Source organism: Neopsephotus bourkii, unplaced genomic scaffold (assembly GCF_033783945.1).
Source record: "Neopsephotus bourkii isolate Nb327-2 ecotype Australia unplaced genomic scaffold, CSIRO-AGI_Nbou_v1 NB_1462, whole genome shotgun sequence".
Taxonomy (NCBI): Eukaryota; Metazoa; Chordata; class Aves; order Psittaciformes; family Psittacidae; genus Neopsephotus; species Neopsephotus bourkii.
In genome coordinates this window covers 392,161-408,852 of record NW_026901939.1, presented here as the reverse complement: position 1 = coordinate 408,852, position 16,692 = coordinate 392,161, and the positions used below count along the sequence as shown (strand labels likewise).

Genomic DNA, 16,692 nt, shown 5'->3' with positions numbered 1-16,692 from the left:
CAGTGCATGTTTGGTTATATGTGCCTGTGAGAGCATGCTCTGTGCATGGGATCTCCCTGGTATGTCCACGAACATTAGAGCAGTGAGCCCAGGCAGAAGCAGAACTGGATCAGGTGTGTGCTGGGTGCCCAGGCACTGCAGGTGCCTCTTTAGTTTTTTCCTTAACCCACCAGTTTAGCTGTATAACCGGGTGCCCGCAGCTGTCAAAGGCAGCAGTAAACTTTGGCAGCAGGATATTCCCTATATACTATTCCATATGGCACCGTCGAGCATCCCGGAGCTGCCATGGGGACTGCCAATGCTCGTCCCCGCGCCCCGCAAGGATGGAGGGACCTGGTGGGACGCGACCCAGCACGGAGACCCTGAGGGCTCTGGGGGCCAGCGGGTCCTCAGGGAGCCCCGGGGGTGCCCGGCGGCTGTGGGACGGGACGGGACGGGACGGGACGGGACGGGAGGAGGGGGCCGCCCCGCCTCCCGCTTAAAGAGCCGCGGCGCCGGGCGGCCGCGCAGTGAGCTGCGGAACGGCACCGCCCGGCACCATGCCCTGCGCCTTCGGCCGCATCCTCCTCATCGTCATCCTCCTCCTTCCCATCCTCCTCCTCCTGCCGCCGCCGCCCGCCGCCGCCTACTTCGGGTCAGCACCGCCCGCGGGGATCGGCCCCTGGCGCCGCCTCCGCGCAGGGACCCGGGGAGGGAGCGCGGAGGGTCCGCGGGACAGCGCCGGGATGGGGGGGAGCGCGGAGGGTCGGTGGATGCTGCGCTGGGGGAAGGCTCGGAGGGTCCGCGGCTGCTGCGCCCTTGCGCGGGTGCCGGTGAGCGGTGCCTGGAGCTGTGGAGCTTGAAAGGGATGGGGTAAAGGGTGCTGGGTGTGAGCACGGCGGAGAAACGGGGCGAGGAAAGACCAAGGTGTGGGCAGCGGTGCGCAGGGGCGGGCTGGAAGATGCTGGGAGCACCCGGGATCAAGCTTACTTGCTTGAACCGCGCTCCGTTTCCGTTCAGGATGCGAATTAGCCCCGGCTGGTTGCAGGCTGTGACACCCCGCTCCACGCTGCTTCCCTGGAGGGAAGGAGGTGGGAGAAGGAAGGCCGGGCTCAGCAGAGAGGTCTGGGTGGCATGTGGGTGCTGCGGGGCTCCAAGCCAGCCCAGGGCCAGAGGGTGCGCAGGGAGGCAGAACTGATGCTTCAGCCTGGATACGGTGCAGGATAAACCTGGGCACGACTGCCCCTGGGTGCGTGTCATCCCCTCACATTTCAGTTTGTTTGGGTTAAAGGCAAAGGTGGGGTCTTAATAGACTTGGTCAATGCAGAACTTCCTGTGGAGATGGGTTTTGGTTTGTTTTCTCAGTGAGCTGCTTCTCAGGGAGGTTTTTCAGACTCTCCTGTGCTAAGCAGGGCTGTTAGTGCTCATCTCCCAGGGAGGGTAGAGGAGCCGCAAATACCAATGCATTCAGACACTGCTGCGAGTGATGGTAACACCCAAGACAGATCTGGAGGGTCTTGGTCCCTCTCTACTGATCCTCCCATCAGGTGGCAGACACTTCTTACAGTTGCTGGCAAGTATCTGCAGGCTTGGCACTGCTTACATAGGGCAATGATTGGTATTTCATTCCTGAATCAAAGCTTCCTTAAAACAGATGGATTTTAAGTTAATTAATTGTATTGTTTAGCCTAACTCGTATCTAAGCACCTGCTGCCAGGGGAGGACCCTACCTTTCTTGGTCATTCATGGTGTGTATGTACACATGCTCTACAAAGGAGCTGGGTTGTGGTGTTTGGCTTTTCAGCTATGGGGACACGTGCACAGGGTTGTCCTTAGTGGAAGTGAATGTCCCTGTGCCTTCCTTTCAGATAACTAACACAAAGCGGTCACTGAGTATTGCTCAAGCTCTTAAAGCAACCTGACTGATTCTTTATCTTGTGACAAGGATCTGTTTGATAGAAGCTGCTTCCTGGGCATTAAATCTGGGTGCGCTGCCTCTTGATGGTGCCTAGCTCAGGATCTGAGGCTGCAGTTCCACTTCTGGAAGGTGTTTTCCTTGAGGGGTTTGTCACAGGGCTGCCCTGCGTATTCTCACCTCTCCATTGAAAAACTGCAAGAAGGAAAACAAAGTCTAAGAACCATTGGGTGCTTGGTAGCGATGGATAATGTGATCCATGGGTGCTTACTTTAAGCCCATAGACACAGAGGAACTCTAGTATCCAGAAGTCCTGATGTGAATGCCTGATACAGCTTGGTTTGGAAGTATCTCACATCTGAATTACTACTGAATGAGAAGGGACCTTAGGCCCTGGTGCAGCAGGCAACCTCTAAGTTCTGCTGAATAGGAGAGACTTATGCACAGGAGCCAGATCTTTGCTTTCCAAACACTTAATTGAGGAAACCTCCGAAGATGTAATGAAAGGTGCAGGGGGCTTTTGGGTGCCAATCTGCAAAGAGAGGACCTGAGCCCTTTCTGTTGCTTACAGTGGCTTTGGCAAAGGTGAGACACTGCTGTTTGAAAGCAGTGAAAATGCCAAGTTTGACTCCATCAGGACCAAGGTAAGGCAAGAAGTGCCTGGGGTAGTCCAGCAGAAGTGGTCCAAGGGCCCAGCAAAGATGAAGATAACCTATAAATACACAAGATCAAGCTTTGCCATACTTAGCAGAGCCTTACACTGGAGAAATACTGGCAGCTGTGGGCAGACCTTGGAAGAGCACATTCCCATCACCTGGGGTTGTTGGCTATCTGATGTCAGCACACTGGCTGTGCTTGGGCAGACCTTGAATTGCTAACGCTGGTTCCACAGAGGGGTACATTGGAGCCTACAGGAGAGGGGAGAAAATAAGCTTTGCATAAAGTGTGGTCCAGCTGTTGTTCAGGTGATGTTGGGCTTGCCTGGCTCATTAGATGCAGGAACCCAGGGGTGGCTGTTTCCCTGGTACACAGGCAGTGTACACCCCTTGACTTCCTTCGTGCTTGTTTTGTTTCCACCTTTGCTTCAATGTCCCCCATGCTCCAGCCCCTCTAAGGTACTCCCTCCTCATCCTAGCCGTGCATTTGCTTTCAGGATGTACAGCTCCTTGGGTGGGAATCTCTCTACACCTCCCTAAAAGCTCTCAGCTCTTGTTGCCTTCTTAGGGGCTGGGTTTCACAAAGTGGGAAGTAGTTCAGGCTGTGCTGGAGGGCAAAGAGCTCCTCAGAGGGTGTAAGAGGGTCTCTTCCTAGAGTTAGGGCAGAATTCAGAAGAGACCCAGCTCAGGTAGGTTGTTGTTGGATGGGCGGGAGCCACAGACTTGGTTAAAGCCTTCTCCTGGAGAGACCTCCATGGAGCAAGCTGCAACACATGTCTCATTCATGGCTCAGTTTGGCCTGTGCAATGTGGGCAGCCAGGTCTGCTGGAGCCTTCCTTTATAACTCGTCCTTGAATACCTGTGCTAGGTACAGAGGTGCTAGGCTTCCATGTACTGCCTGCCTTCACAGCTCCTCTTAATTCAGCCTACCTGTGTCCTCTGGAGCTAGTTCTGCTCCCATCAAAGTCAGTGACACAAGTGTTGCTCATTTCATGCTGGAAGGGGCCCTTAGAAAGTTAGAACAACACATGACTTGTGGGTGTATTAGGTTTGCATAGTTCTGAAAAGAGTTTAGTATGTCAAATGACATCTTAATGTGAATAAGGGTACCTTCAAAAATGCTGTGCTCACCTGTATGCCCCTGGTATACAAGATAGAAGGATACCCCTGCATCCTTCTGTCTGTCCCCTGTATCCTTCTAGAGATGTTGAGTAAGCTTTGGGTTTCATCTTTAGCCCAGTTACCTACATTCTTATGTTTGCTTTGGTAACTGTTATTGAAGCATGTCCCTGATGAATCTACTACCTACAGGGATTCTCCTGTCCAGTTCTGACCCTGGAAAGATTTCTGAAGATGTTTCTGATAAAACAAATGCTTATATTACTTCCAGGCTGAATAATCCTTCCTCAAAGTACAGTGTATCAGGAGGGTTTGTTACAGCATCTTCCTTTGCATTCCCAGACACACAGAATGCTGGGGTATTTAAAAAGTGTATTAGCAGAAAGAGAGCAGAAATGGAGAAGGAAGGCAGCTTTCAGATGAGACTTGAAAAGATGGAGTCTGTAGTGACTGTCACAGCAGAGATGATGTGTGGCTACAGAGGCATTGAATAGGTAAAGGCTTTTCACAGGTGCTTTTTGCTTACCTTCCATTCCCAGATTCTCTTTAGTCACTGTATCAGGGTATCAGACTTCCTATAAAATTGCCCCATTGAATGTTGAGTGTTTCATGTAAGGAGCGTGGCCAGCCCAGAGTTAGACTCAGTTAGATCTCCCATGTAATGATCAACCAGACTGCTGGAATGCACTGCCCTGAAATCAGGAGCTACATGGAGATGTTTCAGTGACTGAGGCAAGAGGGGAAGGATATAAACCAAGTATGTCCATCCTGTGGGAGCACAGAGCAGGTAAGGATGAAGAACCCAGTGCAGTTAGAGTGAACTGGTGCATAGGCACTGATTGCAATAGTTCCCAGCTAAATCCTCATGCCATACTTCTCGTCCCAAAACAGCCATCTCTTCCAATGGAGGATATGCTGTTCCCTGTGGAGTTTCAGGAGAATTGCCCTTTTTTAAACAGAGGCTATATCTGGACACATTATCTGTTGCTGTTCCCAAAAAGGGTTCACAGCAAGCAGAAAAGCTCATTGCAAAGGATTCCAACTCGTAACCTCATGTAAACCTCACTTGAGATTTTAATTCAAGCCATTTTTCTTTGTGAGGAGCAGAAAGCTTGACAGAAAACTTGGAGGGCTGCAGGTATAAAGAGGGTCTGAAATGACAACTCTGATGGAGAAAGGTAAAACACCTTTGAGAGCAATAGTTTATCCCAAGATGCTTCTTTAGGGATTTCTGCCACCTCCTCTGTAGACAGCGGGTGGTACAAAGCATGGAAGATCCTTCCCTACAGTCAAGGCACTACAACACTGCTGCTGGCCATCCATTTGTACAGGGATGAATATTGAGGATGAAATAATGTTGCTTCTGAAAGGATTAAAACTCTCTTCCATTGAGTTGCCAGGGAGAAAGGAGAGCTGAGGACCTATTGTGCACTGCAGTGGCCTTGATTTGATCTGTCATTGTCCCATATTCTCTTTCACCTCTCCTGAATGCTTGTTGCAGTTATCTGTGGGGTGTAGATATTTCTGTGGAACATGAAAGGCCCATGAAATCAGATATGGAGGACTGTTGTGGCTCCCTTTGATTTTTCTCCTGACTTGGGAGAGGTAGAAAAGGCATATTTTTAGGGATTTTTAAGATCTTTCAGATCCAGAGGACACTGGGCATTGCACAGGAACAGGCTCTCATTAAAAGTTTCTTAAGCAGCTGGAATGTGGCTGGAAGGAGATTAAAGGAAATAGATGAATTTAGCAAAGTGCTTAGACAGAAAAGGAGGGAGAAATAAAAGTTGGAGATCCTTATTGTTCTTTCAGATTGCTAGCAGGTGTGCATTAATTCAAAGAGTTTATTTTCCTTTTTTGCCATACGATCTGTAGATAATAAACTCTAAATCATCTAAAATCAATGTGCAGTTTGCTTAACTGCAAATTTCTGCATATTTTCTATTTAATCTTGTAAGAATGTTCTCATACTGTGATCCTGATCTGATCCCATGGTAGTTTTACCGTAACGAAACACATTTACAGTCAGAGTTTGCAAGGATTTGCTGTTATGGGTAATTTTAGCTGTGCTTGTTGGGACTTTGAGAGTGGCTTCTGCTCCCAGCTTTGCCACTGGACCTTACAATAATAGAATAGTTTGGATTGGAAAGGACCCCAAGATCATCCAGTTCCAACTCCACTGCCATGGGCAGGGACACCTCACACTAAACCATCTCACCCAAGGCTCGATACAACCTGGCCTTGAACACTGCCAGGGATGGAGCATTCACAACCTCCCTGGACAACCCATTCCAGTGCCTCACCACCCTTACAGTAAGGAACTTCCTCCTTATATCCAATCCAAACTTCCCCTGTTTAAGCAATCTTGGGCAACTCCTGTTATTTCTCTGCCTCCTGACCTAAATTGAAAGTTACCTGAGCCACTGGTTTTGAGAGCTGTGTCTGTGTGCTGATCTGATGGAATGAATCCTGATCTCTGTAGGAACTTGTTCCTAATTATGGACGTGTGAGTGCATCTGGGGGTTGTAGGCTACTGCGAGAGTGAAGGCAGAAGTGTTGTGAGGTTAGGTCAGCTGAATTGTGCTATAATCCCCATGCCTGAGGAGACTGTATTGACTGCAGAGAGATCTAGACATCTAACTCAGAATTAATGTTTAAAATATAAAGTATGTGGAGGACTAAAACTGTAGCTGCAGTGCTTGTACTGTGAAAGTGCCATGCTTTTATAAGGAACCCAATAATGGTGCAGAGGTGAAGAATCTCACTTCCTACACTGCTGTGGGGAACTGCTTGCTTGGCATTGTACCAGTTTGCTACCTCGTGTCCATCTCCATCTGGCTGGGTTTGCTCAAGCACTGAAGGCGATGGGGAGTCCCTGCACCGCTGGTGGGGATGCCACAGCCAGGTGGTCTTTGTAGATATGCTCCAGAGATTGCTCCTGCTTGCATCCCTCCCTATCCACCCTTCCTGGTCTGACTCCCACAGTCACTTTGAGGAGCAGTATAGCCCAGTTTTCCTGACTGGGAGAGAACAAGAAAGAACTGGGTCATCAGCTTGTCCATGTTGAAGTGCTGGTGGACTTGCAAAGAAAACAGCAAGGCTTGGAGAAGGGAGGGCGTAGTCTGAAAATGCTCATATTAGGGCTGAGATGTGTCCAAAAGCAGAGGTTTTAGGATGTTTCCATTTCTCTATTTATTTTCAGGATGGGGGTTGAGGCACTCTCCAATTCTTACCTGTTTGGTAATAAGGAGAGGCACTCCTGATCAGTGTTGTGCAAATGCAGGACTGTTCCCAGGTTGTTTGCATCAGAGTAAATTAATTTATCTGTATTTTCAAGCAGCCCAAAGATATTAAGGGAGATAAATTTTGCAAGAAAAATATTCTCTTGCCATGAACAATGAAACCATTTATCTCAAGTTCGTGACATTTTTCAGCTGAATTACATATAAACACATACACATGCATTGCTGTGGCATTTAGAGACATATTTTTAGTTGAGCTTTCCCTTATTTTTTTCAGTACAAAAATGTTTTCCAGCAAAAGATGTATTTGCCCTAGAAAGTTGGTCATTGATCAAGTCTCCTTGTTGGTCTTAGAATCATAGAACAGTTAGGGTTGGAAAGGACCAGTTCCAAGCTCCCTGCCATGGTCAAGGACACCTTACAATAAACCATCTCACCCAAGGCTCTGTCCAACCAGGCCTTGAACACCACCAGGGATGGAGCATTCACAACTTCCTTGGGCAACCCATTCCAGTGCCTCACCACCCTTACACTAAAGAACTTCTTCTTTATATCCAATCTAAACTTCCCTTGTTTAAGTTTGAACCCATTACTCCCTGTCCTATTACTACAGTCCCTAATGAAGTCTTCTGTAGTTGTGTCTAGTAGCATGGTACCTGTGCCCACCAAACCCTGGTAGGATGCAGTTAATGCTTTAAGGAGTTAGCACAGAGGTGTAGCACTACTGAACAAACCAAATCTCTGCATGAGACAGTGAATGTACTGAGAAAGGAACAAAGCTGCAGGGTGTGAATGTGTCCTCTTCATGGAGTCAAGAAAACTTCCCAACAGAGGCTGCTGGTGACAACACAAGTGCATTTTCTCTTTCTCCCCACAGTGTTAATCTTTGGCTTGGTGTGTGGTGGAGACGGGATAGTAGATCTAGTCAATCTGTATTGGTTAATCTTCTGGTAAAGAACCCTGAACATCAGCTTTCTGAATATCCTTCCCCCCGATCACCTTTTTCCTTCTAGGAAGATCGGCTGAGAAAGTTGGGGCTGTTCAGCCTGGAGAAGAGAAGCTGCGTGGAGACCTCAGAGCAGCCTTCCAGTATCTGAAGGGGGCCTATAGGGATGCTGGGGATGGACTCTTCATTAGGGACTGTAGTGGTAGGACAAGGGGTAATGGGTTAAAACTGAAACAGGGGAAGTTTAGATTGGATCTAAGGAGGAAATTCTTTCCTGTTAGGGTAGTGAGGCACTGGAATGGGTTGCCCAGGGAGGTTGTGAATGCTTCATCCCTGGCAGTGTTCAAGGCCAGGTTGGACAAGGCCTTGGGTGAGATGGTTTAGAGCGAGGTGCCCCTGCCCATGGCAGGGGTGTTGGAACTTGATGATCTTAAGGTCCTTTGCAACCTGAACTATTCTATGATTCTATGATTGCCGTCCTCCATCACCCACTGCCTTTTCTGCTTCCTTTCAGCTTGACCGGGAAAGAAGCTCTGACCCACTTCCCATCCCTGGGACCCTCCACAAACACTGCCCAGGGGAAGGTCCACATGAAGCAGTGTGACTTGCTGAAGCTGTCCCGCAAGCAGAAGAGGCTGTGCCGGAGGGAGCCTGGCTTGGCAGAGACCTTGCGGGATGCCATCCGGCTCGGAGTCATGGAGTGCCAGTACCAGTTCCGCAGCGAGCGCTGGAACTGCAGCCTGGAGGGACGGACCAGCCTGCTGAAGCGAGGTACAAGGTAGTCTTTTGTTTGCAGTATAAAATCCCACTTGGTGCTGTGGCTGCCCCATCCCTGGCAGTGCTCAAGGCCAGATTGGACACAGGGGCTTGGAGCAAGCTGCTCCACTGGAAGGTGTCCCTGCCTATGACAGGGGTTGGAGCTGGAAGAGCTTTAAGGTCCCTTCAACCCAAACCAGTCTGGGATCCTATGACCTCAAATTAAGCAACATGGGGCAGAAACCAGGGAGTGCAGAGCATCTGTTTTTCCTAAGAATGGCAGCTGTACAGTTTGGGCCCTTTGGTAACAAAATATGTCTTATCCTCATCTTTCCTGCACAGTTTATCACAGATTGAAAAGTAAAAGGAAATTCACAGCCTTGGCTTGTGGATTTTGTTTCAAGGCCAGTGTTTCCTAGACTTGCTGTCTTCCTTCGTTGTCAAATGTGGATGAAACTGAAAAAATAAGGGTTCATGCTTTACATCAAGGGTCATTTTAAGAGAAGACTCTTCTTAGCTCTCAGGATATCACTGTATGTAAATCTTCGCTGTTCTCAGATACAGAATTTAATCCTAATTTTCTGTTAGAAAAAGCTATTTATCAGCATTGAGGCATTTCAGTGCATGTTCACAAATATCTCCTAAGACTTTCACACTGATTTGGAGTTTCTGCAGAAGTTCAGCCAGACTGGGCAGAAAATCCACTGACTTTTCTCCACCAAATGCTTTAGAGGAATGAAATGTCCTACAAATTCTCTATTTGAGGTAGGAGGGAGCATAATAAATCCTTCAAATTCTGAGAACTTGAGAAAAATGGAATGAAGACAGACCCTGAAATAATTCCTTAATGCAAGCTCTCAGAGCATGCAGATGCACTTTGCTAAGCCTGTCTACATCCAAACAACGCCTGGCTGCCTGTTACCATTTCTGCTCTTCGTTAATGCTTAGTAGCATTTACTGTTACAGTCTTCAGTATTAATGGAGTTTCAGACCTTTGATAATGTTTAGCAGCTTAGTTTTTTCAAAAAGGGGCTGAATAAGCCAATATTAACTTTAATGAAATGAAAATATTAATTTTAATTAGCATCGGGATTGCAACTTTTTAACATTTCCATTTTAAATTATCAGATTTTCTTAAATACTACATTTATATTTTAGTAAACCAGCACATACAACATCAAATTTACTTCATTGCAGGGCTCTATTGTGGCTTTTTTAGTGCGCTGTGGAAGAAGCCGTTCGTGATCATGTTGAGTGTCTTTCTGACATCTGTACCTTCATCAACCTCAAAGAACTTGAAAATGACAATTGAATAATCCTCATCTTCAAATAGCTGGAAAACATTTCATTATCTCCTGGTGGCATGCCTTAACATTTCCAGGGACTCCTGACTGACAAAATAAAATATCACCTGTAATTTAAAACCTGTTTTGGCAGATGAGGAGAAGGGTTTGAAAACTTTTATTACACAATCTTAAGGATCAAATGATGATTTAATACAGAAAAGTATGCTGTGTGCATTTCCTATATGAGAGGGCAGTTGGCTGGAAGCAATTACTAGCTCTCGTTTTCCATTACCTTGCAAACAGGATGGTTTCACAAAGAATATGAACGTTTTCAGCTAACACTTTTGATCTGTTCCTCACATATTCCTACTGCTGTCTTGCTGCTGCCTTGGAAATTGTTGGTTGGACAATGGACTATGCTCCTTTCACACAAAGAGTGATGGAGAGTTTTAAAAATGATTAAATCATGCGATATTGCCATGGTGTTGGAGAAACCGTGAGGAAAACCACACATTTTTTAATTGTCTTTGATAGTTTTATGAGGGCAAGAGGGGAAAAAAGATCATGCTCAGTGAGATGGTTCATTTTTGTAGTAGGTGAAAACTTAACTTGCAGTCAGAACTGAAGCACTGGGATATCTGATTCGGATCACAAATGCTTTTCCTGCTTCTAGAGATGCCACCATATTTTTTCTCCTATTTAAATATTTCTAGTAAGAAAATAAGGAAAAAAAGCCAGACTTTCTGGGTTTTGAAATGCCAACTTCGTTATTTTCACATTTCTTGTTTTATACTGACACTCCTCTAGATAGAATTGAAAACTCCTTTTCCACAACCTACAATCCTTCTGTGACTGAAGGATATTACTCTTCACTGATTCATGCAAAATTGCCCCGTGTTTCTTCTCCACTGCTTTAAAAGTCCATGGAAATAGATTGAAATGTATTCTGGAAAGACATTTCAAGCCATCTTGTTGCACAGTGGTGGCTGGTGTCTTTATAAAAAGCAGTGGTGATTTTTTGTTTCCAAGGTGTGTCAGAAAGGCAGTCGATTGCTGCTAGAGTCAGGTAAGAAGTATTTAATCTCAAACAACATGGATATTTGGGGGAAATAAATACCTATAATAAAGACAGCTCAAATCCAGACACTCAGAAAAAAGTCCTTCTGGAGAGGTGAGCAATCCTTCCATTCATTAATCCATTTCTTCCCTTCACGTTGGTTAGATTCTTTGACCTTCAAGCAGTGATTTCTTTGATGTGATGAAGAATCTAGGAGTGGTACAAAGCAAGGCCACTGACACACAGATGGAGAGCTTCCATTCGTGGAGATATTGAGAACTCACCTGGACACAGCCCTGAGCAACTTTGGTATTGGAGCTAGCCCTGCTTTGAGCAGGAGGTGGTACTAAAGACCTTGAGAAGGCCTCTGGGCTCCCCTGTTTTGGTTGGGTTTGGATTTTTGTTCCTATTTCTCTTCTTATTTTTCTCCTTTTTTTAATTCCCCAGAGATGTCTCTTCCACTTGGTCTGAAATGCTTACACAGTCTAGTGCAGCATTGTAAAATCTTTGCCCTTGAGCATCTTTCCTTTGGCAGAATCACCATATGGCTAAGCTCCTTCTATTCTAGTTTTCCTTGTGGTCTAGATCACACCACACCACAGAACAGTGTCTTGCCATTGCAGCAAACATCCTTCTGTATTTATAGGCAGCTGAGCTAAGAAGTAATTCCAGAGAGCTCAGGGGAAGACTTGGACATGTGCAAGGTCCTACCAGAGGGAGCTGGTTTGCTTCAGCATCTTGAAATTCAACTCTGATGGATGTTTGCAACTGAAGTGCCCAGGAAAGTCATCTGCATTTGGAAGTTCTCCCCTTCCACTGAATATTTAGGATTTCGTTTAGTCACTATCAACACAGTCAATGGGGAGTGACTCATCCCTAAAACAGACCCTGAGAGCCTGGGAATCCACGCCAAGCTCCACTGGCTGTGGTGGCAAGATCTCCGTTGATACGCAGGACTCATGGAGAAACCTCTATTTAGATCCTCTCAAACCATGCTTGTTGAAGCTGATTGCTGCTCATTTGTGCTATGTCCTACTAAAAATCCAGCTTCAATAGCTGCTCTGCTGCTCACTGTTACCCCACAAGGACCATTCAGTGTTTCCTTTACTCATGTGGTTTGTGAATTAAACAATTAAATGGTGGCCAATCCCTTACGAAGAAGTAGAAGGAATCATCTTAGACTTTTCAGACAAGCATTTGGCAGCCTGGTGACATTGACCCTTTGCCATAAAAGGAGGTTTGATGGGAGGAGAAGAAGGAGACTATTTGGAAGTATGCTTGTTATCTTCAGTTACTGCTGTCTGCAGTGGCCTGACCACAAGCAGTGGTCTCTGATTTCAAGTGGGTTGAAACCTGACCAGCAATTACATGGAGTGCCACAGGAGAAACCAAACCATCACTGCTCAGAAATAGCAGAAGCAGTGTGGTATTCCACAAAGTCAGATTTAGCAGAGTATGTGGAGCTGACTGGTACTGCTAGCTTTATATGGTATGGGAAAGAGTTTCAGTTTCCAAATGCTCTCCTCTCTTTTGGTATGATTTAGTGACATTTTTTCATCATTCTTCCAGTACCCCAGGAGATCTTATAGAGAATCATCAACCAGAGAGCTTAGTTGCAAGTTACTTGTCCCAGTGAAACAGCAACTAAAATGGTGAGGCAGGAAGCAGTTTTATTGATCTCCTTGACCGCCACCTTTTCTTGACTCATCCACATCCATACTGTTGCTAGATCTTTCCTCTAAAACTCTGCAATTCCAAAGAGCTCCTGTGAAGTCTATTTTGACGTTCCTAATGCAGCCTCTCCATTGTGTTCATGATTAGTCAATTTTTCATTCTTCTTACTGATAGCCATCAGAACTCTTTGTCCTGTTCTCTGCTCAGATTTATGGTGACCTCACTCAGATCTCAGCAGTCAGTGGTCTCATCTATTATTACAGCTGGATGGGAATTCTTTGAGGGAACAGAATGATGGAAAGATTTGATGTTGGACTGGATGAATTCTAGAAGTGCCTTCCAACCTCTGCTCAGAGGGCTAACTGCAAGACTAGATCAGATCTCTGTGGTTTCCGATGTGGAATTTTCCAATGTGGAATGTTCTTTCGCTTCAATGTGTTTTCTTCCCTGCAACATACATGCAGGAGAGTTGTCCTTCTTGCCCATGATATCCTTCAACATGGAACCTTCCCAGTCAAACTACTTTGCTAGTGTAGTTTGTGTAGTGCTTTTTCCATATGAAATGCTAGCACAGTCTCAATTACAAATATTCTAAATAACAGGTCAGATTTTTAACATATTTTTCAGTCTCTTCTAAGTATTTCCCAATTTTAAGGCCCAACATGGTGTCAATGTCCGTCTTCACACCTATCAGCTCTGTGGTGAGCATGAGGACAAACGGAGTTTCATGACTGCTGCTTTTTGCAGTTGAATGTTCTCCCAAGACTATGTGGCTGCTGCCACCCATCCCTTCATTCATGAGTGGTCTCCTGTCGTCGTATTGAATCAGTCACAGCCACCGGGTGAGGCTACATCAGCTACTTCAAACATGATGTTCAGTTTCTCTGCTAGGAATGGTGGGCAGTTAATGGAAGAGTTTTGTCTCTTTGTGTTTCTAAGTCTTGTTCTTGATTTTTGCTCATAGACTAAGGAGGACCGGTGGGGTGGATGAACACCTTATTTTGCCTTTTCTGCTCCTACCTTCTCCTAATCCTTCTCCTGTGCAGGTTTTAAGGAGACTGCCTTCCTCTACGCTGTATCCTCTGCTGCTCTCACCCACTCCTTGGCCAGAGCGTGTAGCGCTGGGCGCATGGAGCGCTGCACCTGCGATGACTCCCCAGACCTGGAGAACCGCAAGGCCTGGCAATGGGGAGTCTGTGGAGACAACCTCAAATACAGCACCAAGTTCCTGAAGAAGTTCTTGGGGCAGAAGAGGATTGGCAAAGACCTGCGGGCCAAGGTGGACATCCACAACACCAACGTTGGCATCAAGGTGAGGAGCTGCACTAGCAGGGCTAGAATGAAGTTAGGACTTGGTGCAAGTCTTCTAAGCCATTATCAGCCAAGGCTGTTAGTGAGAGGGCTGTTCATGGCCCCTACTCACAAACCAGACCTGCCTACCTCTGTGCCATGGACCTTACAACACTGAGGGCTCCCTGGAAAGACTTCTGTACTCTGGGGTGAAGAGTTGCATGTCGAGTGGTAGAGTAGCATCCTGTATCCTCTAGTGGCATCAGGGGCTGAGTGACAGCAATGCACAGCGTGGTAACAGCTGTAAAACTCAATGGCTGAGTTAATTCATGGACACAGGGAGTTTTGGGAACAGCTAAAGCTTCAGAGATGGTGAAGTTGATACTCTTGAGATCAGATCTGAGTTTGTTTTTTCCTCCATAAAATAGGAATAATAATAAATACTGAATAATACCAATAAAACTGAGGTACTTCCAGTCTGTCTGCAATCGAAGGTATTGCCTCTACCCAGAACTAGGCTTATGGTCCTGGCAGATAATGACTACCCTTTCCATTCCTCATCAGGCTGTGAAAAATGGTCTCAAAACCACATGCAAGTGCCACGGTGTCTCTGGCTCATGTGCTGTCCGGACATGCTGGAAGCAGCTTTCTCCTTTCCATGAGATTGGACGACTGCTGAAGCTGCGCTATGATGATGCCGTCAAGGTCTTTAGCACCACCAACGACGCTGTGGGACACTCAGAGCTGGCTGGCCCACAGAGACACAGCCATTCGCTCAAGCACCCTGCTTCACCCCGCTCTACTGACCTGGTGTATGTGGAAGATTCCCCTAGTTTCTGTCGTCCCAGCAAATACTCCTTGGGAACTGCTGGGAGGACCTGCTCAAGGGAAGGCAACTGTGACAGCATGTGCTGTGGACGAGGCTATAACACCCAGAGCCGGCTGGTTACCTTCTCTTGCCACTGTCAAGTGCAGTGGTGTTGCTATGTTGAATGCCAACAGTGCATGCAGGAAGAGGTTGTCTACAGCTGCAAGCAGTAAAGACAGTGCTAGAGGGTCAAGACAAGTCCTAGAGCACAAGGAAGCAGTAGGGAGGGAGAGATGGGATTCTCTGCTGTAGGGTGAGGGCAAAGGCAAGCACCAAAAATGTCCAGTGCTCCTGTTATCTCAATGCTGAGATCCTCCAGTCTGGGGAGGACTCCCATATGAGGGGTGAAAACCAGAGGTTTTGTGAGCTATCACATCAGGAAGCAGGGTCAGAGTGTGGGGGTAACGTGGGAACAGCAGAAACACTGAAGCAGTCAAAAATATCTCTCATGAGCTAAAATTTGTACTCTGGTCTGCAGGAACATCCCTCCTCCATCTCTAACTTGCACTTATGTAAATGCATTGGGGTGGTGAAACTGAAATTCTGAGGGCTTGAATTAGGGGCCCAGGGAAGGAACTAACCAGAGGCTGGATCCTGATGTAGCAGAACCAGCTGTGTTCCTGCACCAAGGCAAAATGACTCTGGCAGCAGAGATTTGCAGTGCTGTTCTCCGGCTGCTGATTGAACCCTTTCTTCTTTGAAGTCAAAGACACGCTGTTGAGTAATCTCATCTCGATGCAAGAATTATGCCTCAGAAATACCAGTTTACAGACAAATGGAGCTCATGTCCATCATCTCCCAGGGCGAAGTTTGGATGTGAGACTCCAAGTGCACGTTAACCATGTTTTAATCTTGCTGTACACAGGAGACCTGGAATTGCCTCTGTTACAGTACACATACTGCAGGAACTCAGACGAGGTCTGGGAAGTGATCCCTCTGCAGCATGCTGCCTCACAGGGAGTTATTTATGGTGGTGGATCCAGGGTGATGGTGCCAATTATTCGTCTTTCCCCCTCCCTCCCTTGCCTTGTCCCAGCCAAACCTTTTTGTCTCTTCACCTTTTTGTCTCGTGTGTACCAACCACTCTGCCCTGGTGCCCAAGGTGCATCCCATCCCACAGTTCTGCCCTGTGCTAATGGCAGGGAACATTTCTAGAAAGGGAATGAGGAACCACAGGAACTGGGACATCTTATAAATTGCGAGTCACAGGTGACAATCTCTGCACAGGGGAGTTAGATATATCCAGATACTGCAGGCACCTGGCAAGAGAGAAGGTGACCTGGGGGAAAAGAGCACAGTCCATTACACAGTTGTGATGCCCTGGCTTTGAGTTGTACTTACCTAGTTCACTTTCAACTGAACACAACATAAGCAACCTGTTTTGTTTCTTTTGGCTGTGTCTTGGGAATGGCATTCACTGCCCGGCCACCCAGTACACACAGATATGTGCAGCACAAACTGGGTGTTGAACTCTGTTACAGTGCTTGGCAATGTATTTGACTTCTCCAGAGCTTGTCCTGGTTAATTCTATAGCAGCAGTCAGAGTGTTTTTATTGTGAACAGCTCTGGAGTGCCTCTGAGATAAGAAAGCTGCTGTATTTATCCGATGTTGGTAATGGCTGTAAACCAGGGAGCAGGATGCCTGTGTGGAGATGGGCTGGTGCTGGAAAGAATACTTAGATCCTTAAACCTAGACCAAAATTCATTGGCAATGTCATGGATGAAGATGCTGGGGTGGGCTGCTTAGATGGACTCACCCATAGGCTGAATTGGACAAGTTTTCAAGGTGATCAAGCTCTCCTAACGAGAGGTAGGATCTCACCTGTTTTCTCCAGCTCTTGAGTACGGATCTCCATTCATTTACTGTGCTTTGGACAATCACATTGCAGTGAGGAGTGTGAACT

At 46.7% G+C, this 16,692-nt stretch overlaps 1 protein-coding gene across 1 annotated transcript; it reads left to right on the top strand.

Moving 5' to 3' along the window:
- The first annotated feature begins 521 nt into the window (after positions 1-521).
- On the top strand, positions 522-16,429 carry WNT9B (Wnt family member 9B). Its single transcript, XM_061368877.1, has 4 exons — positions 522-634; positions 8,372-8,628; positions 13,677-13,942; positions 14,485-16,429. Exons 1-4 carry the CDS (start codon positions 540-542, stop codon positions 14,959-14,961), a joined length of 1,095 nt encoding a protein of 364 aa, XP_061224861.1. The 5' UTR covers positions 522-539; the 3' UTR covers positions 14,962-16,429.
- Positions 16,430-16,692: the final 263 nt, after the last annotated feature.